Below are 25,152 nucleotides of genomic sequence, written 5' to 3' on the forward strand. Positions count from 1 at the left end.
CTAAAGAATCAGTTTTTGAGGCAGACAACAAAGGGGAACAGAACAAGGGGCTTTTTGGTCGTTTTTACAATGAGATGGGAGTATGAAGGGGGTTAGATCGATCCGGGGTTTGGAGAAGGGGGTAAAGGGGGGCGCTCGGTCTGATGGTGGGAAAGGAGGCTTTTAATAAAGCTTTTAACTTATTATTTGAATAATTTAGAGAGGCCAGTTTTGATTTTGTCCACCTATGATTTGCCTCTTCCCACCATTGCATGAAACAATTAACCTCTCCTTTAGCCAATTTAGTTTTAGGTTGGCCGAGTTTGTCCTTTAAGACGTCCACTCAGTCTTTGTTCTAAGATTTTAACAGTGGCCACTGAGTTTTGGGATCCCCCTGAGTTAGCCTAGACCATTTTCCCAGAAATTTACAGGAGTCTGGACCCTTTTTACAGGAGTCTGGACCCATCCTAAATACATAAAATGAGCCGGCGTTCATTTAGGGAACTGTCCCGACTTAGACGTCTGGTTACCAATACAGGAGGACTTCACACACCAATCACACAAGAAGGAAATTCGGGTTCATCAGAGCGATGCCCGCTGCAACACACAAAAGGAGCCCACAGGCTACTGCCTCAATTGCCCTTGCTTTCACACCAGGGTTTTTACCCAAAGTGCGGTGCGGCTGCGATTGTGCAGATTCCACTCACTCAGACCACGGGGACAGGAACCCCTTGGTCGGCCGATCCCCAGACAGAGACGGCACCCAGACTCAAACACTCCACAAGAGGACGGATAGACACAGAGACAGGACAGTCCTCAGTCCGGACAAAACACAGAAATAATTACCTGACCAGATTCCTGATGTCAGATCCCAGGATCCCTACCAGAACAGAGTGGGAACCAACAGGTTCGATGGTGTAGACCTCACTGTGGCTGTGCGCCTTTCCGCTCTAGTGGGGGACCGCTTGGGCCAAATGCCCAGGTGCCGGCTGCCACGGTCATCCCACAAAAACAGTCAGGAATCACACAGCCCCAGTGAAGACGGTTTCCATCTCGGTGGAACCTCCAAATTGTCAAAGTTAGAATCAGGACTCACAATTTGTCAGACCACTCTGTTTATTAGCGCAGCGCTCCGCCAATAACATTCAGAATATGTGAGTGGCCATGCAAGGCCCAAACAGTCTTATTTATACAGATAAAAGAGCGGGAAATAGACAAAGGGACAAAGAAATCAAAACAGTAAAATTCACCTGGGGCACAGCATGCCTATCCTATTTCCTTACTAACTGTTATCGATCTAAGGCTAATGCTTCACCAATTGCCCTTAAACGGTGCAATTGTTCTATGTTAATGTCTATATTCCTGACACCTGGATTGCAGCATTCCAACAATTTTGCTTAAAGGTACAGACAACATTTCTTTAATCCTTTCTATTCTTACTATATAATTCATTCTACTTTCACAATGGTGATGGCTTTTCTGATCTCGTCTCTGGTTGGTTTATAGCAATTAATTCGGAGGTCCTTGTTAGTTGAGTTGATATCTGGTGGATTTGGTGGTGCTGGTCTGTTCAGGAGTTCCTCAAAGTGCTCCGCCCATGTGTTCATCTGTTGTTCTATTCCTGTTATAGACTTTCCCTGCTTGTCTGTAACGGGACTTTCTGGCTTGCTGAACTTTCCAGACAGTCGCTTGGTAGTATCATACAGCTGTTTCATATTACCGCTGTATGCTGCCTGCTCCGCTTCTGCTGCCAGTTCATCCACATACTCTGTCTTGTCCTTCCTGATATTCCTCTTCACTGCTCTATGGGCTTCAGCATACTCTTTTTGAGCTTTGGCCTTTGCTGCTCTAGTCCTGCTGTTATTGACTGCTGCCTTCTTCTTCTTTCTGTCTTCTATCTTGATCAAAGTCTCTGCTGTGATCCACTGTTTCTGCTGGTGTTTCTTAATTCCAAGCACTTCCTGGCATACTGACCTAAGTGTCTCTCTCACTTTCTGCCATCTGTTTAGTACACTGTCTTCCTCTTCCTCAGACCGATCCTGTAATACTGAAAACTTATTCTTCAGCCTCAGTCCAAAATCTTCCTTAGTCTTAAGGTCCTTCAGAAGGCTGATGTTGTACTTCACTCTTCTGTCTGACGTGTCTATCCACTTCTTTTTCAGCTTCAGCTTCAATCTGGCCAACACTAAGTGATGGTCGGACGCCGCGTCTGCTCCCCTTCTAACTCTAACATCCTGCAAGGATCTTATAAACTTCTTGCTAATGCAGACATGATCAATCTGATTTTCTATCGTGCCTGCTGGTGATACCCAGGTACTCTTGTGGATCCGTGTCATAAACAGATAGCTAAGGGTTAATGTCTCTTTCACCTGAAGCACCTGACCAGAGGACCAATCAGGAAACTGGATTTTTCCAACTCTGGGTGGAGGGAAGTTTGTGTCTGAGTCTTTGTTTTCTGTCTGCCTGCTTTCTCTGAGCTTTGGAGAAGTAGTTCTGTTTTCTAATCTTCTGTTTCTAAGTGTAAGGACAAAGAGATCAGATAGTAAGTTATATGGTTTCTTTTCTTTGGTATTTGCATGAATATAAGTGCTAGAGTGCTTTGATTTGTATTCTTTTTGAATAAGGCTGTTTATTCAATATTCTTTTAAGCAATCAACCCTGTGTTGTGTCACCTTAATACAGAGAGACCATTTGTATGTATTTTTTCTTTCTTTTTATATAAAGCTTTCTTTTAAGACCTGTTGGAGTTTTTCTTTACTTCAGGGAAATTGAGTCTGTACTCACCAGGGAATTGGTGGGAGGAAGAAATCAGGGGAAATCTGTGTGCGTTGGATTTGCTAGCCTGATTTTGCATTCCCTCTGGGGAATAGGAAAGTCCTTTTTGTTTCCAGGACTGGGAATGGAGAGGGGGAGTCACTCTGTTTGGATTCACAGAGCTTGTGTCTGTGTATCTCTCCAGGAGCACCTGGAGGGGGGAAGGGAAAAAGGATTATTTCCCTTTGTTGTGAGACTCAAGGGATTTGGGTCTTGGGGTCCCCAGGGAAGGGTTTTCAGGGGGACCAGAGTGCCCCAAAACACTCTAATTTTTTGGGTGGTGGCAGCAAGTACCAGGTCCAAGCTGGTAACTAAGCTTGGAGGTTTTCATGCTAACCCCCATATTTTGGACGCTAAGGTCCAAATCTGGGACTAAGGTTATGACATGGTGTAGCAGCGGTTGGGAGATAGACAGAATCCAGAAGCCAGTAGGAATATTATATTTTTCTTTTCTCTGCTAAGGGCTTTTTAGCACAGAGAAACAGTTTGGTTTTAAAAGGGAACCAGAGAGAATTTTTTTTTCTGCTCTCTCTGGCAGTTTGTGGCTTGCATGTTAAGCAAGAAGCCATTAAGGTGCTATCACGAGTCTTTTGTCACACAATAGCACTCCCATTGAGAGTCATTACCAGCACTATATAAATGCAAATAAAGTGGTATTTCAGGTTTACTTAACATTGAAGATTAGCTAAAGAAACTGTTGCTAGGCAGACTTCAGGAGGCAACAGAGAACCTGCAGTTCAGAAGATAAACACCGGAGGGCACCCCAACACAAGAAAACAGGAACCATGTCTACCAAGACAAAAATGGGGGCTGAAGAACAAATCAGAGAAGCTGAACACAGGCGACAGCTGGAAATAAAACAAAAAGAGATGGAGATGAAAGAAAGAGAAGAACAGATCAGACAGGCAGCCTACCAAAGAGAACAGGCAGCCTACCAAAGAGAACAGGCAGCCAAAGAGACAGCACACAAAAGAAAACTAGAAGAAGAAGAGGTGGCCTACCGAAGGAAACAAGCAGAAGAAGAGTTGGCCCACCGCCGAGAAATGGAAAAACAACGAAAAGAAGATGAAGAGAAGGAAAAACAGAGAAAGCATGAACTGGACTTGGCAAAAGCTGGGCTGCATGTGCCAGCCAACCCTAACAACCGGCGCCAATTATTGCTCCACAGCACAGGAAATTTCCCACCTACAAGGCAGGTGATGACACCGAGGCCTTCTTGGAAAATTTTGAAAGAGTCTGTCTTGGGTACAGCATCCCCGAAGACCAGTACATGGTAGAATTAAGGCCACAACTCAGTGGACCTTTAGCAGAGGTGGCAGCCGAAATGCCTAAGCAGCAAATGAATGACTATAAACTTTTTCAAACCAAGGCCAGATACAGAATGGGGATAACCCCAGATCATGCCCGTCGGCGCTTCAGAACCCAAAAGTGGAAACCAGAGGTGTCATTTCCCAAACACGCCTACTACATTGCAAAAAACTATGAGGCCTGGATAACAGGAAACAACATTCAAACCTTGGAAGAACTGCACCTCCTCATACAAATGGAGCAGTTCTTGGATGGTGTTCCTGAAGACATCACACGGTACATACAAGATGGAAAACCCAAAGATCTCGCTGAGGTGGGGGAGATTGGAGCCAAATGGATGGAACTGGCAGAAAGCAAGAAAGCTACTGTCAAGGGGAACGATTACCCCAGGGGGCACACAGACCATAAACCCTACAACCGAGGACAGCCAAAGACCCCACATACCACCCAAGTAAAGCCACAAACACCATACCCTTCCACCTCACCAGTCTCCAGTAACTCACCTTGGCCCAGTGACCCATCAGATGGAAGATGCTTTAAGTGTAATGAACTGGGACATATCAAGGCCAACTGTCCCAAGAACACCAGGCGAGTGCAATTCATTACACCACCATCACACCAAAGATCCCCAGGCCCGGATGCCTCTCAAATACCCTTGGAGCGAAGGGAAAATTTGAGAGTGGGCGGAAAGAAGGTTACTGCGTGGAGAGACACAGGGACACAAGTGTCAGCTATCCACCAATCCTTTGTTGACCCCAAATTCATCAACCCAAAGGCCAAAGTTACAATTTACCGCTTCATGTCACAAGCTGTAGACTTGCCTACAGCTCAACTGCCTGTCCAGTACAAAGGCTGGTCAGGAATGTGGACTTTTGCAGTCTATGACAATTATCCTATCCCCATGCTACTGGGGGAAGACTTGGCCAACCAGGTGAGGCGGGCCAAGAGAGTGGGAATGGTTACACGTAGCCAAACAAGGCAAGCTTCCAGACCCATTCCTGTTCCTGAGCCGTCCACAGAGGCCCCGTCTATGTTACCAGAGACCCAGACAGAGGTAGTGGACCCGGATTCCATGCCTACCACTGAAACAGCCACAGCATCTCCAGTCCCAGGCCCGGAACTGGAACAGCAACCAGCACCAGCAAGTGCAACCCCATCTTCAAACTCAACGCCAGAGGGCGCCAGCGAGCCAGAACTGGCAGAAGCACAAGACAGCCATACCCAAAAGGCTCAGCCAGAGCCTGAAATACCCTCAGGTGCACCAGCGGGGAGCGGTTCACCAGCAACGGAAACAACCCCATCACCTACATCGCTTCCAGAGGGACCAAGCCCAAGTCCACAGTCTGAGGAAGAACTGGTGACCCCAGCCTCAAGGGAACAGTTCCAGACTGAGCAGGAAGCAGATGACAGCCTTCAGAAAGCGTGGGCAGCGGCACGGAGCACCCCACCGCCTCTCAGCTCTTCTAATCGATCCCGGTTTGTTATAGACCAAGGACTTTTATACAAGGAAATTCTTTCTGGTGGACACCGGGAAGAATGGCAGCTGCAAAAACAGTTGGTGGTTCCAACTAAGTACCGGGGGAAGCTCTTAAGCTTAGCCCATGATCATCCCAGTGGCCATGCTGGGGTGAACAGAACCAAGGACCGGTTGGGGAAGTCCTTCCACTGGGAGGGGATGGGCAAGGATGTTGCCAAGTATGTCCGGTCTTGTGAGGTATGCCAAAGAGTGGGTAAGCTTCAAGACCAGGTCAAGGCCCCTCTCCAGCCACTCCCCATAATTGAGGTCCCATTTCAGCGAGTAGCTGTGGATATTCTGGGCCCTTTTACAAAAAAGACGCCCAGAGGAAAGCAGTACGTACTGACTTTAGTGGACTTTGCTACCCGATGGCCAGAAGCAGTAGCTCTAGGCAACACCAGGGCTAACACTGTGTGCCTGGCCCTAACAGACATCTTTGCCAGGGTAGGTTGGCCCTCCGACATCCTTACAGATTCAGGGTCTAATTTCCTGGCAGGGACCATGGAAAAACTGTGGGAAACTCATGGGGTGAATTATTTGGTTGCCACCCCGTACCACCATCAAACCAATGGCCTGGTGGAAAGGTTCAATGGAACTTTGGGGGCCATGATACGAAAATTCATCAACGAATTCTCCAATAATTGGGACCTAGTGTTGCAGCAGTTGCTGTTTGCCTACAGGGCTGTACCACATCCCAGTTTAGGGTTTTCGCCATTTGAACTAGTGTATGGTCACGAGGTTAAGGGACCATTACAGTTGGTGAAGCAGCAATGGGAGGGGTTTACGCCTTCTCCGGGAACTAACATTCTGGACTTTGTAAGCAACCTACAAAGCACCCTCCGACACTCTTTAGCCCTTGCTAGAGAGAACCTAAAGGATGCTCAAGAAGAGCAAAAGGCCTGGTATGACAGACATGCCAGAGAACGTTCCTTCAAGGTAGGAGACCAGGTTATGATCTTGAAGGCGCAACAAGCCCATAAGATGGAAGCATCATGGGAAGGGCCATTCACGGTCCAAGAGCGCCTGGGAACTGTAAACTACCTCATAGCATTTCCCAATTCCTCACTAAAGCCTAAAGTGTACCATGTTAATTCTCTCAAGCCTTTCTATTCCAGAGACTTACAGGTTTGTCAGTTTACAGTCCAGGGAGATGATGCTGAGTGGCCTGATGGTGTCTACTACGACGGGAAAAAAGACAGTGGCGTGGAAGAGGTGAACCTCTCAACCACCCTGGAACGTCTGCAGCGGCAACAAATCAAGGAGCTGTGCACTAGCTTCGCCCCATTGTTCTCAGCCACCCCAGGACGGACTGAACGGGCATACCACTCCATTGATACAGGTAATGCTCACCCAATCAGAACCCCACCCTACCGAGTGTCTCCTCATGCCCAAGCTGCTATAGAACGGGAGATCCAGAACATGCTACAGATGGGTATAATCCACCCATCTACCAGTGCATGGGCATCTCCAGTGGTTCTGGTACCCAAACCAGATGGGGAAATACGCTTTTGCATGTACTACCGTAAGCTAAATGCGGTAACTCGTCCGGACAACTATCCAGTGCCACGCACTGATGAGCTATTGGAGAAGTTGGGACGTGCCCAGTTCATCTCTACAATAGACTTAACCAAGGGGTACTGACAAGTACCGCTAGATGAACCTGCCAAGAAGAGGTCAGCATTCATCACCCATGCGGGGGTGTATGAATTCAATGTCCTTCCTTTCGGCCTTCGAAATGCACCCGCCACCTTCCAGAGGCTGGTAGATGGTCTACTAGCTGGACTGGGAGAATTTGCAGTTGCCTACCTCGATGATGTGGCCATTTTTTCAGACTCCTGGCCCGAACACCTACTACACCTGGAAAAGGTCTTTGAGCGCATCAGGCAGGCAGGACTAACTGTTAAGGCCAAAAAGTGTCAAATAGGCCAAAACAGAGTGACTTAGCTGGGGCACCAGGTGGGTCGAGGAACCATAAACCCCCTACAGGCCAAGGTGGATGCTATCCAAAAGTGGCCTGTCCCAAGGTCAAAGAAACAGGTCCAATCCTTCTTAGGCTTGGCCGGATACTACAGGCGATTTGTACCACACTACAGCCAAATCGCTGCCCCATTGACCGACCTAACCAAAAAGACCCAGCCAAATGCAGTTAAGTGGACTGATGAGTGTCAAAAGGCCTTTACCCAACTTAAGGCAACGCTCATGTCTGACCCTGTGCTCAGGGCCCCGGATTTTGACAAACCATTCCTAGTAACCACGGATGCATCTGAGCGTGGTATAGGAGCAGTGCTCATGCAGGAAGCAACAGATCACAACTTCCATCCTGTCGTGTTTCTCAGCAAGAAACTGTCTGAGAGGGAAAGTCACTGGTCAGTCAGCGAAAAGGAATGCTATGCCATTGTGTACGCCCTGGAAAAGCTACGCCCATATGTTTGGGGACGGCGGTTCCAACTACAAACTGACCATGCTGCACTAAAGTGCTTCATACTGCCAAGAGGAACAACAAAAAACTTCTTCGTTGGAGTTTAGCTCTCCAAGATTTTGATTTTGAAATTCAGCACATCACAGGAACTTGTAACAAAGTAGCTGATGCACTCTCCCATGAGAGTTTCCCAGAATTCAGTAGTTAAAAAGTGTTCTTAAAATGTAGAAGTCTGTTAGTTATATACTTAGGGGTATATGTAAAGGTGCATGTGTTGTATTAATCTGTTTATTTTCAAGTTCTAGAAGGAAATCGCCGCCAGTGAGCTTCCCCACTGTCTGCAATTTGGGGGGCGTGTCATAAACAGATAGCTAAGGGTTAATGTCTCTTTCACCTGAAGCACCTGATCAGAGGACCAATCAGGAAACCGGATTTTTCCAACTCTGGGTGGAGGGAATTTTGTGTCTGAGTCTTTGTTTTCTGGCTGCCTGCTTTCTCTGAGCTTTGGAGAAGTAGTTCTGTTTTCTAATCTTCTGTTTCTAAGTGTAAGGACAAAGAGATCAGATAGTAAATTATATGGTTTCTTTTCTTTGGTATTTGCATGAATATAAGTGCTAGAGTGCTTTGATTTGTATTCTTTTTGAATAAGGCTGTTTATTCAATATTCTTTTAAGCAATCGACCCTGTGTTGTGTCACCTTAATACAGAGAGACCTTTTGTATGTATTTTTTCTTTCTTTTTATATAAAGCTTTCTTTTAAGACCTGTTGGAGTTTTTCTTTACTTCAGGGATATTGAGTCTGTACTCACCAGGGAATTGGTGGGAGGAAGAAATCAGGGGAAATCTGTGTGCGTTGGATTTGCTAGCCTGATTTTGCATTCCCTCTGGGGGATAGGAAAGTCCTTTTTGTTTCCAGGACTGGGAATGGAGAGGGGGAGTCACTCTGTTTGGATTCACAGAGCTTGTGTCTGTGTATCTCTCCAGGAGCACCTGGAGGGGGGAAGGGAAAAAGGATTATTTCCCTTTGTTGTGAGACTCAAGGGATTTGGGTCTTGGGGTCCCCAGGGAAGGCTTTTCAGGGGGACCAGAGTGCCCCAAAACACTCTAATTTTTTGGGTGGTGGCAGCAAGTACCAGGTCCAAGCTGGTAACTAAGCTTGGAGGTTTTCATGCTAACCCCCATATTTTGGACGCTAAGGTCCAAATCTGGGACTAAGGTTATGACAATCCGCTTGTGAGGAAAGATGCTACCTCCTATGACCAGGTTGTTAAGTGCACACAAATCCACAAATCTCTCTCCATTCTCACTCATCTCTCCCAGAGCGTGGGTCCACATGACTTGTTCGTATCCTGTGTTAATCAGGTCCAATTTTGGCATTAAAGTCTCCCATAAGGATGATGATGTCTTTATCTGGGAGAATCTCTAATATTTTCTGGAGTCTGTGGTAAAAATAATCTTTGTCCTCCTCTTTGCTGTCATTAGTTGGAGCATAGCACTGAACAACATTCATCTTAATCCTCTTCATTTTAGTTCTGAAGGATGCTGTGATGATCCTGGGACCATGTGCCTCCCAACCAATCAGTGCTCTCTGTGCCTGCTTGGACAACATGAAGCCTACTCACTGTGTGTGGGGTGTGTCGCTCTCTTCATGTCCTGAATACAGCAACAGCTCTCCTGTCAACAGTCGTCTCTGTCCCGCTTGCGTCCATCTTGTCTCGCTAATGCCTAATAGGGTCAGGTTGTTGCTCCTCATCTCTGCTGCAACCTGCGCCATCTTTCCTGACTCGTACATGGTCCTCACATTCCATGAGCCTATGGTAATCCTCCTGGTTGTAAGAAGGGTAATCGGCTTAGTGGCTTCCTCACGGCTTTTACCACCCAGCGTCATGCATCTTCGAATTGAAGACCCTTCTTTTTCCAAGGTAAAAGTCTCTGTTGTCTCTATTGTTGGCGTTTCTGTAGCAGGTTGATTTTTTACGGGATGGATTTGCTAGCCCCACTCCCAACCCTCCTCCTTTATCCTGACTTGGGACAGGCAGATGGCCCCAAAGGACCTCTCTGGTGGAGTTCACCTCCCCCCCATATCACATTAAAGAGCAGTATCCTACAGGATACTGAACACAGTTTATGGGAAGTAGTGCCCATTCAGTTCTCAATAGGAGATGTGAGTATGTTGTCATCTCTGAGAACTAGAGTTTCAATGGCAGATTGGCACCTAACTCCCCTAGGTTCCTTTGAAAATCCCAGCCTTAGATTCTGCTCCACCAACATATCCAGGAAACTTGGCCTAACTCACCTACCAAAGCCAGACGCAGAATCCTGGATTTCTCACTCTCAGACTTCTGCTGTAACCATGAGACCCCACTTCCCTCCTAGAGCTGTGAATGGAACCCAGGAGTCCTGACTCCTAGCCCTCCAACCCTTAGACTCCATCTCACTGCCAGAGCTGGAAAACAGAACCCAAGCATTCCTGATTCCTTTTCTAAGCCAGAGGTTCTCAAACTGTGGTCTGAAAACCACTTGTGGTCTGCAAGCTTCATTCAGGTGGTCCACAGATATTTTCCTCTAAGGTGAGCGCCTGGGCAGCCGCACACAAGAGAATGAAGACTACGCACCTAATTAGTGGAGCCATGAAGGTGTGGCTTCACTAATCAGGTGCCTGGACCCTTGAGAAGATGTACATGTAAGGTGAAGTTGTGGCCTTGGAGGGAATAGAGGGTAGGTGGGAGGGGCAGTGGGGTGAGAAGAAGGTAAGGGGCGAATTTGGAACTTCAGGACTGCAGCAGCCTGAGAGGCAACTTTCCCCAGCTCCAGGGCTGCGGCTGCTGGGAAGAGACGACTGTCCTTCCCAGCCCCCGTTTGGGGGCTGCTGTGGCAGGGGAAAGGCACATCCATTACATTAAAAAGGTATGATTACTGATATTAAAATATGAGTTGTGTGCTTTTTTTTGTAGAACAAAAATATGTTAATTATTATTAAGATTTTTTATATAGCACTTTTATCCAAAGCGCTTTATAATAGTTAGCTAATGGTTCAAACATATGGAAAGATAATTAAGTGGTCCCCTGAGACCCTCTGCAGTTTTCAAGTGGTCCATTAAAAGGAAAGTTTGAGAACCACTGTTCTAAACTATTAGCCTACACTCCCTCCACAGATCCAGAACATCAGAACATAAGAACTTACATGAGAACGGCCACATTGGGTCATATCAATTTCCATCTAGACCAGTATCCTTTCTTCTAACAGTGGCCAATGCATGTGCCCTAGAGGGAATGAACAGAATGTCTGCCTTGAGACATCTTAAAGGACATCTAAAGGACAATCCTCTGTTTTTGTTGATGAAAATTTCTGCATATATGACTTATACCTCCTCTGAACCATTTGTAACCATGATGGTACTTCTGATTTCCAGACTCCATTCACTTCTAATACTGGGTATTCTCTATATTAGGGTTCCATTAATACATAGTTTGTAATGGGTTAACAATTGAAGTTTTAATAAATGCTTAACCAATTCGTATTGAGGCCAACCACTCCAAATGTCTTTATAAAACCGATATATAACCATTTCTGAAACTTTCTACTGATATGCTTATAACCCTGGGAACATATACTGCTTATGTCTTTAACATGCTTAAAATCAATTGTCAATAGGCATGGAAGAATTCATTTGCCTCATAATTTTGATGGCTAATATCAATACTAATTTTTAAAAGCATTGCTTTTCTATTTTTATGGATTCAAATTTTCATATTTGCACAATATTATCACTTTTAATTGTTTATTTCCATTTTTATTGATTAAGTGTTCATAATTGCAGTTCATTATGTGGGCCAGAGAATGAAGCAGTCAGACAAATGTTGAGATTCAAAATGTTAAAGGTTTATAACTGTTAAAACTCTGTCAACATCACATGGCAAAATAAGCAAAGCAAAAACCCTTAAGCAGCATTTTCTTTCCTTACCTGTTAATCTGGATTATTGATGGAAATATATTTGTCTTTTTTCTGGGTGTGAGGTGAAATCAACATTTATCGTCATTTACCAATATAAATCTGATCCTTCCAAGCCTGTTTCTAAAAGACTTATAAAGGGAACTCTAAAATAAAGTGTGGTCCCATTTTCTTCAGTTTAATTAGTCTCCCTGCAAACTGCACTATCTTCAGGATGTCCTCATAAGAGTCACTGATGTGAATGTAGTAAATAATTCTGTTGGTGATACAATGGCTAGAATCTTTCTTTCTTTCTTTCTTTCTTTCTTTCTTTCTTTCTTTCTTTCTTTCTTTCTTTCTTTCTTTCTTTCTTTCTTTCTTTCTTTCTTTCTTCTCCTTCTAAAGTCACCATATATGAGGAAAGATTGCTTTTTTTTGGAAGGTGTCAAGTATCTCTGCATAGCTTGCAAAACTACAATTAATCTGCAAGACAGCAAAAAGAAACTGACCAGAACCAACTAAAAACACAGGTGAAATTGCCTAACATTTTTTTTATACCAGAGTGTAAGTGCAATGCAGAATCATAGGATTGCATTCTCTAAGATGCTTGAGGGAATTATGAATCCAAATCCATTGAATTTCTGAGGGATTTGTGCAATTTGCTCTAAACTAGTATTAATTTGAATGCTAGGAATAATAACACCACCACCACATTCTGATTTCATTTAAACTGGTGTAACTTCTAAGCATTCTGGGTAGGTAGTCAAAGACCTTTCAGAATACTCACTGTGTGGGTGGCAGTTCTGTGGACGCATCCTGAATGAAACATAACTGCTAACACATCAAGTGTAGAAAAAAGGTGCTCTCTTAAGCATGGAGAGAAAAACCAACACAGTTATTATTTTTTAAAAAGAGACAATAATTTTGCTTCTCTGACACACACCTTTTGAACACTTTCAAAAGATTCAAGCACACAACCTGCTCTAATGAAATCAACCATCAAATATCCTTAAGAGATTATCAGTATATCTTAGTATATACTTATAACTGAAAATGAACTACGTATATGTTATATACTACTGTCTGTTGTCTTTCTCTCTCTCTCTCTCTCTCTCTCTCTCTCTCTCTCTCTCTCTTCTATGGCACTGACATCTATTTATCTATCTATCTTTTATATACTACTATCTTCTTATGTGTTCCATTCAGGCAATGAAAGAGTGTTCGACTAAGGATGGCTTATTTCATCAGCTCAGAAGGCCATCTTGGGACATAATCTTCAGAGAAATTCACAGACTTTCTCAGAACTACAGAGGGAATTGCATGAGGGGCCATTAACCAAATAATTCATGGGCCAATCCTCAGAGAAACAGGCTCTAATTCCCACATGCCCACATGGGTTTTGTAAACACACACAGCTACCTTCATAGATTTCCTCTGCACTAATTTCTGAGCAATTTCTACATGCTCTTGCTGCCTCTCAAACCTCCATCCATTATTCGTGGATCCAGTCCCAAGAAGAGTTGGCTGAATAACAAAGCGCAGTGGGAAAGATTCTTTAGGCAGCCAACCAACACTTAGCTCTTATTCTGGGATTAAAATCAGTAGCTCAAAGAACTTTACAAAGGTGGTCAGGGTCACTATCCCCATTTTACAGATGGGGAAACTGAGGCACAGACAGGGGCCATTCACTCTGGAATGGGTAAGAGGGGACTCAGCCAAACTAACTGCAGTGGAGTTACTCCAGATTTACACTGGGGTGAATGAGAGACTCCAGTGGGCCAAAAACCAGTGTCTCTTCCCCTGATCATCCACTCACTGACACTGGGCTTACACAGGTATAACTCCGCTGACTTCAGGAGAGTTACTCTAGATTTGCACTGGCATAGGAGCAGGATCCTGTCCCATGTGAACACAGCATGTGCCTGAATTTCAGAGGTGCAGAGGGGAATTACAACCCTGGTCAAACTGCATGGACTAGATCCTCACCTTGTGTGAATTAGCAAACCTCTTTTGATTCCATCTGAGCAATTCTAACTTACATCCACTGGGGATCTGACCCAGTTTGACCTGGGATATCTGGATCTACAGGTGCCCATGTTTCATTCACTTGCCCTGAACTAAAATCTAGTAGACACTGCATTCCATTTTAAGACATTACCATTTTTGAAAAAGGTGTTTCCCCTCACTCAATCAAGTTAGAAAGTATTTTGCTGTCTTGAAACACAGGAAAGTAAAATAAAGCACAAAGTATCTGTCATTCCCTCCTCGCGTACCAGGCATCCTCTGCAGGAGAAACAGCAGCCAGACCATGAGGTGCCTACTCACACTTTGATCTTGTAGGCCAGGTGTTTAGGCACATAAAGGTGCAGACGAGAGCCTAGGGGGACTTTCCAAAGCATCTGAACAGATGACGTGCCTAACTCCCATTGGATGTTACATGGCTATCATGTTTTGACACTTTTGAAAATCCTACTGAGGCCCAGAACCTCAAGGTATTTCGATGCCTAGCTCCCATTGATTTCAATGGGACTTAGATGACAATGTGTCTATGTGCATCTTCAGGCACCAAAATACCCTCCATGTAGTGATCTCAGGAGTCTAGCCACATTTATTCCTTCAATGGAGCAGGACTAGCCCATTATGTAGGCATTGTTTACAGATGTTTCCCATGGCCATCAAGAGGTAGGTGAACAAGAACAGCAAGAAGAGAGATATCAGTAAATACCGAGAAGCAGGGAAGCCAAGTAGAACAAATTCCTTCACATTAGTTCGATTTCCCTTCACTATTGACTTCACAGTCTGCCAAAACATAATAAACCATAAAAGAGAGGACAAAGAAAAACCAGGTGGCATGATAAGGGGCAGCTCATTCTTGAAATACAAGTAATTGAACTAGGAGAAGTAAGCTAATCTTCTTTTCCACGGTCCATCTTAATACCAGAAAATCTGGAACAGTTGTAATCAAAAATTGTCCACGGGAAAATGTCAATTTTGACAAAATATCTCAATTTTCTCTTGGAAAATAAAAAATATATATTTAGGTTGGACACTAAAAAAACACCAAAACTTTTTTTCTGTTTCCAAAATCAAATCAAAACAAAAATATTTTATTTTCAAATAAAAATTTCATTTTTAAATAGACAAACTGAAAAAAATTGATATTAAAATGATTGTTCCAATGCCATTTTAAGTCAACATGTTCATTAATAGCAAAGTCTTTTGATTTTGAAGGGATACTGAAATGAAATGTTTCATTCTGAAGTGTTGGAAGTAGAACGGTCAAAAATGTTTTGACAGCACAGTTCCATAAAAACATGTTAACACCATCAGAAAATTTAACAAAAAAAACACAGATTCCATAGACTCATAGATTCCAATTACCAAAGGGAACATTGTGATCATCTACTCTGACTTATTGTATAACAAAGGCCAGAGAACTTCTCCAAAATATATTCTAGAGAAGAAATGTTAGAAAAAACAATCCAATCTTGATTTAAAAATGATAAGTAATGGAGAATACAGCATGAGCCTTGGAAAGTTGTTCCAATGGTTAATTACTTTCAATGTTACATAAGAACGGCCATATTGGGTCAGACCAAAGGACCATCTAGACCAGTGTCCTGTCTACTGACAGTGGCCAATGCTAGGTGCCCCAGAAGGAGTGACCCTAACAGATAATGATCAAATGATCTCTCTCCTGCCATCCATCTCCACCCTCTGACAGACGGAGGCTACAGACAACATTCCTTACCCATCCTGGCTAATAGCCATTAATGGACTTAACCTCCATGAATTTAGCCAGTTCTCTTTTAAACACTGTTATAGTCCTAGCCTTCACAACCTCCTCAGGCAAGGAATTCCATAAATTGATTGTGCACTGTGTGAAGAAGAACTTCCTTTTATTTGTTTTAAACCTGCTACCTATTAATTTTATTTGGTGGCCCCTAGTTCTTATATTATGAGAACAAGTAAATAACTTTTCCTTATCTACTTTCTCCACATCACTCATGATTTTATATACCTCTATCATATCCCCCCCTTAGTCTCCTCTTTTCCAAGCTCAAAATTTACAATTTTACACCTTATTTCCAATCTGAATTTGTCAAGCTTCAACTTCCAGCCATTGGATCGTATTACACCTTTATCTGCTAGACTGAGGAGCCCATTATTAAATACTTGTTCCCTGAATAGAGATTGATATTAAGTCACCACTTCACCCTCTCTTTGTTAAGCTAAATAGTTTGAACTCCTTGAGACACATTTTCTAATTTCTCTTCTTTTTTCTCTGAATTCTTTCCAATTTGTCAACATCTTTCTTGAATTGTGGGGCCCAGAACTGGACACAGGATTCCGGCAGCGATTGCACCATTGCCAGACAGAGAGGTAAAACAACTTCTCTACTCCTCCTCAAGATCCTCCCATTTACGCAATCCGGGATCACATTAGATTTTTTGGTCACAGCGTCACCAGGACCCCCAGATCTTTTGCAGAGCCACAGCTTTCCAGGATAGAGTCCCCTATTGTGCAAGTACAGCCGACATTCTTTGTTTCTAGAAGTATATATTTACATTTATCCAGATTAAAACACGCATTGCTTGCTAGTGCCTAGCTTGCCAAGTTACCCAAATCACTTTGAATCAGTGAACTGTCATCATCATTATTTACCCTTCTTCCAATTTGTGTGTCATCTGCAAACTTCATCAGTGATGAATTAATGTTTTCTTCCAGGCCATTGATAAAAATGCTAAATTGCTTACAACCAAGAACCGATTGCCAGGATTCAATGTTAGGTTGACAGGTCTGTAATTACCTGGGTCATCTCATTTACCTCTTTTAAAAATTGGCATACTAGATTTCTTCCAGTCTTCTGGAACATCCCCAGTATTCCAAGATTGATTGAAAATCAGCATTAACTGTCCAATGAACTCCTCAGCCAGGTATTTTATAACTCTTAGATGCAGGTTCTCTGGACCTGCTGGTTTAAAAAATATCTAAGTTTAGTAGATTCTGTTTAACATCCTCCAGAGATACCAGTGGAATGGAAAGAGTGTTATTATTGTCATACGATGAAACTATATCATCTGTTTTTTCCCCATATTCAGAACAGAATTATTAATTGAACACTTATGCTTTTTCTGGATTTTTGCCAGAAGTTGGGAATGGGCAACAGGGGACAGATCACTTGATGATTACCTGTTCTGTTCATTCCATCTGAGGCATTTGGCATTGGCCACTGTTGGCAGAGAGGATGCTCAGCTAGATGAACCATTGGTCTGAATCATATGGCTGTTTTTATGTTCTTATCATTGATAATTCTGCCATTTCCATCTATTAATGGACCAGTACCATTGGCAGGATTCTTTTTGTTCTTAATATATTGTAAAAGTGCCTTATTGTCTTTAACTCTGCTGGCTGTAGATTTCTCCTTGTGTACCTTTGTTTACCATATTATTTTTCTATAATTCCTAACTTCTGCTTTATATTCATTACTATTAACTTCCCTTTCTTCCCTTATTATTTCTTAATTTGTATAGCTGCCTTCACTTCCCCGCTAAACTAGGTCATTTTTAAACCAGCAATTTTTTTCTCAGTTGTGGGATCGTGGCTTTTAGGGGAATCTAGTAAAGTGTTTTTTGAATGATTCCCAAGCATCATTTACATTTTCATGATTAAACTCTTCCTCTCTGTTCTCATGGCTCATAATTGTTTTCAGCTTTGTGAACCTGGTCCCACTAAAGCACCAAATTTTATATATAAACACCTAGGGGAATTCTGTGCTAAAAAAAATTAAAATTCTGCACACAATATTTTAAAATTCTGCAAAATTCTGCATATTTTATTTGTCAAAATAACATAATATAATCGTGCCAGTTTCAATTAGTTTGGCAATTTATATCAAAATTTCCATCAGCTAGTATGTCTGTAAAAAAACAGACACATAAATAAAGATTCTTGATCCTGCTAGTGAAGGCAAGGGGCTGGACTCGATGACCTTTCAGGGTCCCTTCCAGTTCTATGAAATAGATAGGTAATTTTTTTTTAACAAATAGATTCCTTAGTAGTCATATTAATACAGAACTTTAAGTAATTCATTTAAATTACAATATCAAATGGTATTTCCTGCACCTGTCAGAAGCAGTGCAAAGGCTTGGGGGATTCAGGGGTAATGGAGGAGCTGAGGGAGAGGGAATGAACCTGGAGTGAATGTGGAGGGTTGTTGGGTATGGGTGGGAGAAGTATGGAAGAAGGGTTTTTTGGGGGGACAAGTGTCAGGATTTGGGGGAGGGGAGTTGGGACACCTACCCCATGAAGACTGTTGCTTACTCCAAGCCTCTCCCATTCAGTGAGGCATATCTGCCCCTGTCCCCACGCCCACATCCCCATGTTTCCCTGAAGTTGCCCTCCCCCATCCCCATGTGGCCTTGCATCCACACTCCTAGTCAGCCCCTGGCTCAATGTTGTCACTCCACTAGCTCCTCAGCCCATGCCCCAATCTGTCCCCCCACTAGCCATTCTGAACCCCAGTGTGTGACTCCCCCTTCCCAGTAGCCCCACCCTGTCCTAACTTGGCTCCACTGTGATGAATTTCTACTCCTGGGGGAATTCTGCACTACTGCACACACACAGCATATCCTCTCCGCCCCGCCCCACCCCACCCCAGACAGAAATTACATTCTGCCCCAGAAGTGCTGCAGTTCCACCTTTTGACCACCAGAGGCCACTGTTGTGCCAGAACAACCAGCTGCATTCGTGCTGCTGGCTGTTCTGGCACCACAGTTGCCTCTGCTGGGTGAAGTGTGGAACTGCAGCACTTCTGGGGCAGAAAGTTTCTGAGGACAAAAATTAAGCAGGACAAATTAATTCTTTGTGTGCACACTGGCACAGAATTCCCTCAGGAGTAATATATATTACTGATACGGACTTTATTCTGGTTTTACATTATAAATGTAATCAAATGACAACCACTAGTACCTATGCTACTATTAATTTTTAGATCTGTGATCAGTTCCACTTTATCTGTCTGGATATGGTCTAATGTAGAACTATCCCATGCAGAATGAAATATTTATTGAGTTAGGAAATTGTTGTCTATGATGTTTAGAAATTACAAGGATGTTTTAGGACTGACAGCAAATAACCTCCAGCATATGTCACTCAAATTGGTGTGCCCCATGATCATACTGTTTTTTTTCCTGCACATTATAGATAAGTGCATAAAAAAGTGGTCATCTTGTTCCCAGTTGTGATTTGGTGGTCTGTGGCAGAGACCAACTAACACTCCATCTTGTGCTTTATCTGTTAGGACATTGATCCATAAGCATTTAAGATTATTTTCTTCCAAGTTATCAGTAACTCAGAAACAAGCAATGTCATTTATGACCTAGAGTGTCATTCTCTATTTGTTCTTTCCTAAATAGCTTAAAATAATTGATTTTAACATTCCAGTTGCATTAATCATCCCTCCAAGTTTCAGTAATACCACAGATCAAATTTATTCTAATAAACGAACAATTCCAAATCCCCTTGTTTGTTACCCAGGCTCCTAGCATTTGTGTACAGGCAGTTCAATAATTTCTTCTCTTCATGTCGCTTGGTTCATTGATTAAGTTTGTTCTCAATATTTCCATTTTGTTCTGAGTGCTCACAGCTTCCCTCTTTTTAACCTCCACTTTTGCTATTAGTTTAATCCCCTCCTGACAACTCTAGCCAGCCTGTCCCCAAGAAGACTGGTCCCACTTCCACTGAGGTGACTCCATCCAAACTATATAGCCCCCTCACCATAGAAGGTGGACTGATGTTCCACAAAACCAAGACCCTGTACCCTACACCACTTACCTAGCCAGCCATTCACCTCCACACCCTTCTTCATTCACTCTTCTTTCATTCATGGGACAGGAAAGGTCTCAGAGAAGATTGCTTGGACATTCTTCTTCTTCAGCATGCTTCCAAGTTCCCAGAAGTCATCTACTGTGAGATATCCCACAGCACAATGTCATTAGTGTACTATGAACTAACACCCATAGATCCTTGCCTGTTGACTTCAGAATCCTTATTTTATTTCATGTGAAGAAGACATTCCAACCAAGCTCTGGAGAAAGACTTTTCTGTACCACTTCAGACTACCAGGCCACCCAGTCTTAGGCCATGTCTACACTACTGGCGAAATCAGCACTGCTGCGATCGATGCAGCGATGTTGATTTAGTGGGTCTGGTGAAGACATGCTAAGTCAATGGAAGAGTGATCTCCTGTCAACTTCTGTACACCACCTCCCCGAGAGGCAGAAGCTGTGCTGATGGGAGAGCGTCTCCCGTCAACATAGTGTGGTGTAGACACTGCTGTAAGTCGACCTCAGTTACGTCAACTTCAGTTATATAACTTGCATAACTGAACTAGTGTAACTTAGATCAACTTAAGCATTGGTGTAGACTAGCCCTTAGCTTTGGAAAGGCAGCACACCATGCTGTTTTCCACCAGCCCCTTGCAGAACATTCTTTCAAGTCTTCTGAGTTCTGAATCTACAACAAGGATCATCTGTCTTCCTAGGACAACTGGAGAACTGGACTGTCCAAATGTTGTTTTGATTTTTTATATAAAAAAAAAAGTTATCAGAATTTTGGTCTGTAGGGAATAAAAGAAAAAAAAATGACATTTTGGAAATCCTAATGGAACAGAAATTCTGGGTTCTGACTTGCTCTGTTCTGATCAACATGGAATGCTTTGACATTTCTGAGACTAAAACTTTCTGAACATTTGATTCCACAACTACATCATCTATGACGTTGTAGGATTTAACTAAGGACCAACCTTATGGTATGCACAGGCCCAAATACCAAATGTGTGTGATTTAACAGATCTGACTGAAAAATAAAAATGTTTGTCTCCAAAAGAGTTGGCATGATTTTTAGGAAGTTTTTTATTATCCTGTAACAAAATATTTAGTTTGAAAAGAAACAACACTAACATTTTATTTCATTTACTTTCAAATTATTTCTGTAAAAATAAGCTAAATTATTTGAAATCACATAGTTTTCATGAAACATATTGATTTTGATGAAATATCATGTGAAACACTGGAAACATTTGGCCAGTTCTGGTGACTGAGAAATGGGTTTTACCGATGGGGTCTGAGAGGGTTAAGCAACCTCCATGAATTAAAAGTCATAGTGTCAGGCCAGATAAGACCATTAGACTATCTAGTCTGACCTTGTGTATATCACAGGCCATTGAATTTCATGCAGTTACACATATATTGAGATCAATTACTTGAGTTAGACTTTCAGTCCTTAGGAGACTAAGCTGTTGTGAGCCACAGGCAGAGACAAGGAGAGATCGAGGTGACACCAGTGCCCAAGGCCTCTGCAAGGACAGGGAACTGGTCAGCTGAGATCTGTCCAGATGATTGTACCAAGCAATCTATGTCCCATGATGAGGAGGGCGAAAAAAAACCCAAGAGGAAAATTCCTTCCTGACCTGAAATCTGAGGATCATTTTGACCTGTTCATGTGAGGAAAACATACCAACCAAGCTCTTGAGAAAGAAGTTTCTGTACCACTTCAGATCAGCGACCCATCCCTTCCAGTGTCCTGTCTCCCACTGTTTCTAGTCTCTGGTGCTTCAGAGGAAGGTTTAAACAAACAAAACCACCATCACTGCCACCAACAGAACACAGAGCAGCAGGGGAACAAAAGCCCACCTTCTTCCTGACACTTGCATGTGACCAGCTGAAGCCCTGAAGCATGACATTTAATTATAGTCATTGTCTGAATGCAAGTTTTATTAGAAGGTTGAGTATAATACAGGCAAATCTTTTCTATCTGGGTATGTCTACACAGCACAGTAAACCTGGGCTCTGAAACAGGTTTGAGACCAAGACCCACTTCTGTCTACACACAAATCAGTCAGACCTAAGTCAGCAAGCACTCAGGACCCAGATCCTAGGACTGTACTAGGGGCATGGGTCTGAACCCAAGTCCTGCTGTGACTTGGCTCCAAGTGCTATCATTTTGCTGTATGGACACAGCTCAAGCCACAAACCTGAGTCAGAAGTTCTGCATAGTACAGTATGGACATGTTAGCATGGCTGTGAGACCTGGGTCTAGCGATTGTAAACCCAGGTGGACGCTCAAGCATAGGCTTGGGAACACTGAGTCACAAGATCATGAAGGAAGAGGATGAACAGGTGGATTCATAGGCTCACATTTTCACAGGCTGCAAGTAGGTAGGAATCACCACAAGCATCCAGGCTGACTCCCCGCCCCACCACACACACACACAAATACATACAGGCCTTAGAATTTCCCACAGATGCTAGATTAAAGCATGTCATTTACAAAGATAATCTGCTTTAAAGACTCCAAGTTATGGTGAATCCACAACTTCCCTTGCAAACTGTTACAGTGTTTTATTACCCTCACTGCTAGGATACTGCACAGACAGTTGCATGCCTCATTTTCTTGCACTCTTTTGAGAAATCCCATCTTAAATAAGTAAAATACTTTCCAAAAGATTGGAGGATAAAAAGGTACAATACAAACTTTATTTACATTCTGGTGTTCTGAATGGGCTGTAAGCAAATATACAACAGACATCAATTATTCATATACATAGGACATTTCATATTACAATTACATTGAACAATGAAGGGCATTCATTTCCATATTTGAAATCTTAAGGAGATTTTTTTTTCTTATATCTGTGCTCTACAGAATCTTCCTGTAGCTAAATATTCATTTCACAGCAAGATAAAATACATGGACTGAAGAGTCCATGTATTTCAGTCCACTCACCAGGTGAGCCTGGGACATCACTTAAAATGGAAATTATAGTCGAGTCCAATGTTGCATCTTTAGTTCAAGGGCAGGAGGCCTCCATTTTCACACTGTCTAAATGTTGATATGATTTCTCAAAATAACCCTAAATCGAATCCAGATTTGTTTGCCAACTCATTCACCAATGTGTATTATATGCATTTTTTCTAGGGCTTTCTAAATATTCTAAGGAAGCTAGTAAGCGAACTCTAATTGAAATTCATTGGAAGTCATTCTCCTAACTACCTTCAGCTCATTTGAAAATCCCAACTAGTACTCCAGTAGTGGCCACCAATGCTGTATACAGAGGCAATATCTCCTCCTGTCACTTTCTTGGTATTCCCCTACCTATGCCCTACAAGGATCATATAAATCTTTCTTTGCCATAACATCACACTCCCCAGTTGGTTATCCACAAAGACCCATTTTCAGAGTCACAACTTTCTAAGATAGAGTCCCCTCACCCTGTACCATCTACAGAAAATTGATCCATAGCCAGATTCCATCAACAGAGAGTACTTTCTCCCCAGATCTCAGGTGCTTTGTCCTGGGCTTAGTGATTTGCATTGGAACACAGCTGTCTTGGTGGTTCATAGGTGGAGATACACACTTTGAGGTAATCAAGTCTTGATCCCTTAATGCCTTAATTCCTGTTGATTTTACAATGTTGACCTTTTAGAAATAATGTCATGTCCCAAAGAGTGTATTTTGCATGGCTTCCTTCACCTCTCTGTTTCTCAGAGCATAGATGAAAGGGTTTAGCAGTGGCGTGACCACAGTGTTCAGGATGTTGACTATCTTGGTCAGTTCCAATGAATTCCGTGCAGATGGCTTGACAAAGAGAAAAATGGTGGATCTGTACCATAGAAGCACAACGACAAGATGGGATGAGCAAGTGGAAAATGCCCTTTGCCGGCCTCTGGCTGACGGGATTCTCAGTATAGTGGAGGTGATATAGATGTATGAAAGGAGAGTTATCACACACGAGCCCAGGATGACAACGATTGAGATGATGAAAGCTAATATCTGAATGATGGATGTGTCCGTGCAAGAGAGGACAATCCAGGAATCTATCTCACAAAAGAAATTATTGATGACATTAGGGCCACAGAAAGACAACCTGGATATTAAAGATGCCAGCACAGAGATAACCAGGAAACCACACACCCAAGAGCTAAGAGCCAGCTGAGCTGACAAGGTGCTGTTCATAATGGTGCTATAATGCAATGGGTAACATATGGCCAAATAGCGATCGTAGGCCATGATGGACAGGAGGAAATATTCTGTGCAGCCCAAGGAGAATATGAAGTACATCTGTAGGAAGCAGCCAATGAAGGAGATGGCTTTGCTTTTCCCCAGGAAGATTGCAAGGGCTTTAGGAACACAGGCTGTGGTGTACCAGATCTCCAGGAAGGAGAGATTGCAGAGGAAGCAGTACATTGGTGTGTGGAGGCAGCGGTGGTTCGCCACTAGGGTTATGATGGTCACATTTCCCAGGACTGTCAGGATGTACGTAAAGAGGAAGAGTACAAAGAGGGAGATCTGCAAATACTGGTTCCCCGGGAATCCCAAGAGGATGAATCCCATCACAGCAGATTGATTACGTTTCTCCATTCAGTCTGTTTTACCTGTTGAAACTAATGAAACAAGGACAGTGAAACACACAGGGGACTTAGCCAGCTATCGATCTAAAGTAATAACTGCCTTTCAGTGAATGCACCCATTGACATGTATTGGTCTTGGCTAAGGTTGGACAGTGAGTCAACGGCAGCAAAGCTGATCTTACACCCCAGGAATTCTGACATCCAATTTCTTGATCTAGACACTGTCCGTTACAGCTATTCCCCTATTCCATTTTGTTTCCCCAGACTCCATTTTGTTTTCTGTTCTCCTGTGGCCGCCCTTCCCTGGCTGTTAAGTTGTTTACCAGGGCCACTGCCCTTCTCAAAGGGAGGGCCCCTTAAGTTGTTTAACAAGAGCCATTGCCCTTCTCAAAGGGATGGCCACTTGTGCTGCATGCTAAGTGGGACCACTGCCCTTTTCAAAGGGTTAGTCCTGTTATCACCTCGTTGAACCTGGGCTTGGTGTAGGGTAGGCAATGTCCACAGCTGCAAGGCCTATTGTGGTTTTAAGATCCTGGGCATGAGTCATAGTCTCATGTGCTCTTGAGTCACCTATTGCACAGGACTATGTCCAGGCATGTCTCTGGGCTTACCTTCAGTTTTCCCCCTGTGCCCCTATCATAACCTTAGTCCCAGATTTGGACCTTAGCGTCCAAAATATGGGGGTTAGCATGAAAACCTCCAAGCTTAGTTACCAGCTTGGACCTGGTACTTGCTGCCACCACCCAAAAAATTAGAGTGTTTTGGGGCACT

The 25,152-nt window shown here is 43.2% G+C and overlaps 1 protein-coding gene across 1 annotated transcript; it reads right to left on the bottom strand.

The window, feature by feature from the left end:
* Positions 1-23,464: 23,464 nt before the first annotated feature.
* LOC115642777 (olfactory receptor 6F1-like) lies at positions 23,465-24,391 on the bottom strand. The gene has a single exon (XM_030546486.1). It carries the CDS (start codon positions 24,389-24,391, stop codon positions 23,465-23,467), a length of 927 nt encoding a protein of 308 aa, XP_030402346.1.
* Between the last annotated feature and the right edge of the window lie 761 nt (positions 24,392-25,152).

Source organism: Gopherus evgoodei, unplaced genomic scaffold, assembly GCF_007399415.2.
Source record: "Gopherus evgoodei ecotype Sinaloan lineage unplaced genomic scaffold, rGopEvg1_v1.p scaffold_45_arrow_ctg1, whole genome shotgun sequence".
In the NCBI taxonomy this organism is placed as follows: Eukaryota; Metazoa; Chordata; order Testudines; family Testudinidae; genus Gopherus; species Gopherus evgoodei.

Excerpts from the sequence above, each read along its gene's own strand:
- LOC115642777 (XM_030546486.1), bottom strand. The coding sequence starts at position 24,391 with ATGGAGAAACGTAATCAATCTGCTGTGATGGGATTCATCCTCTTGGGA.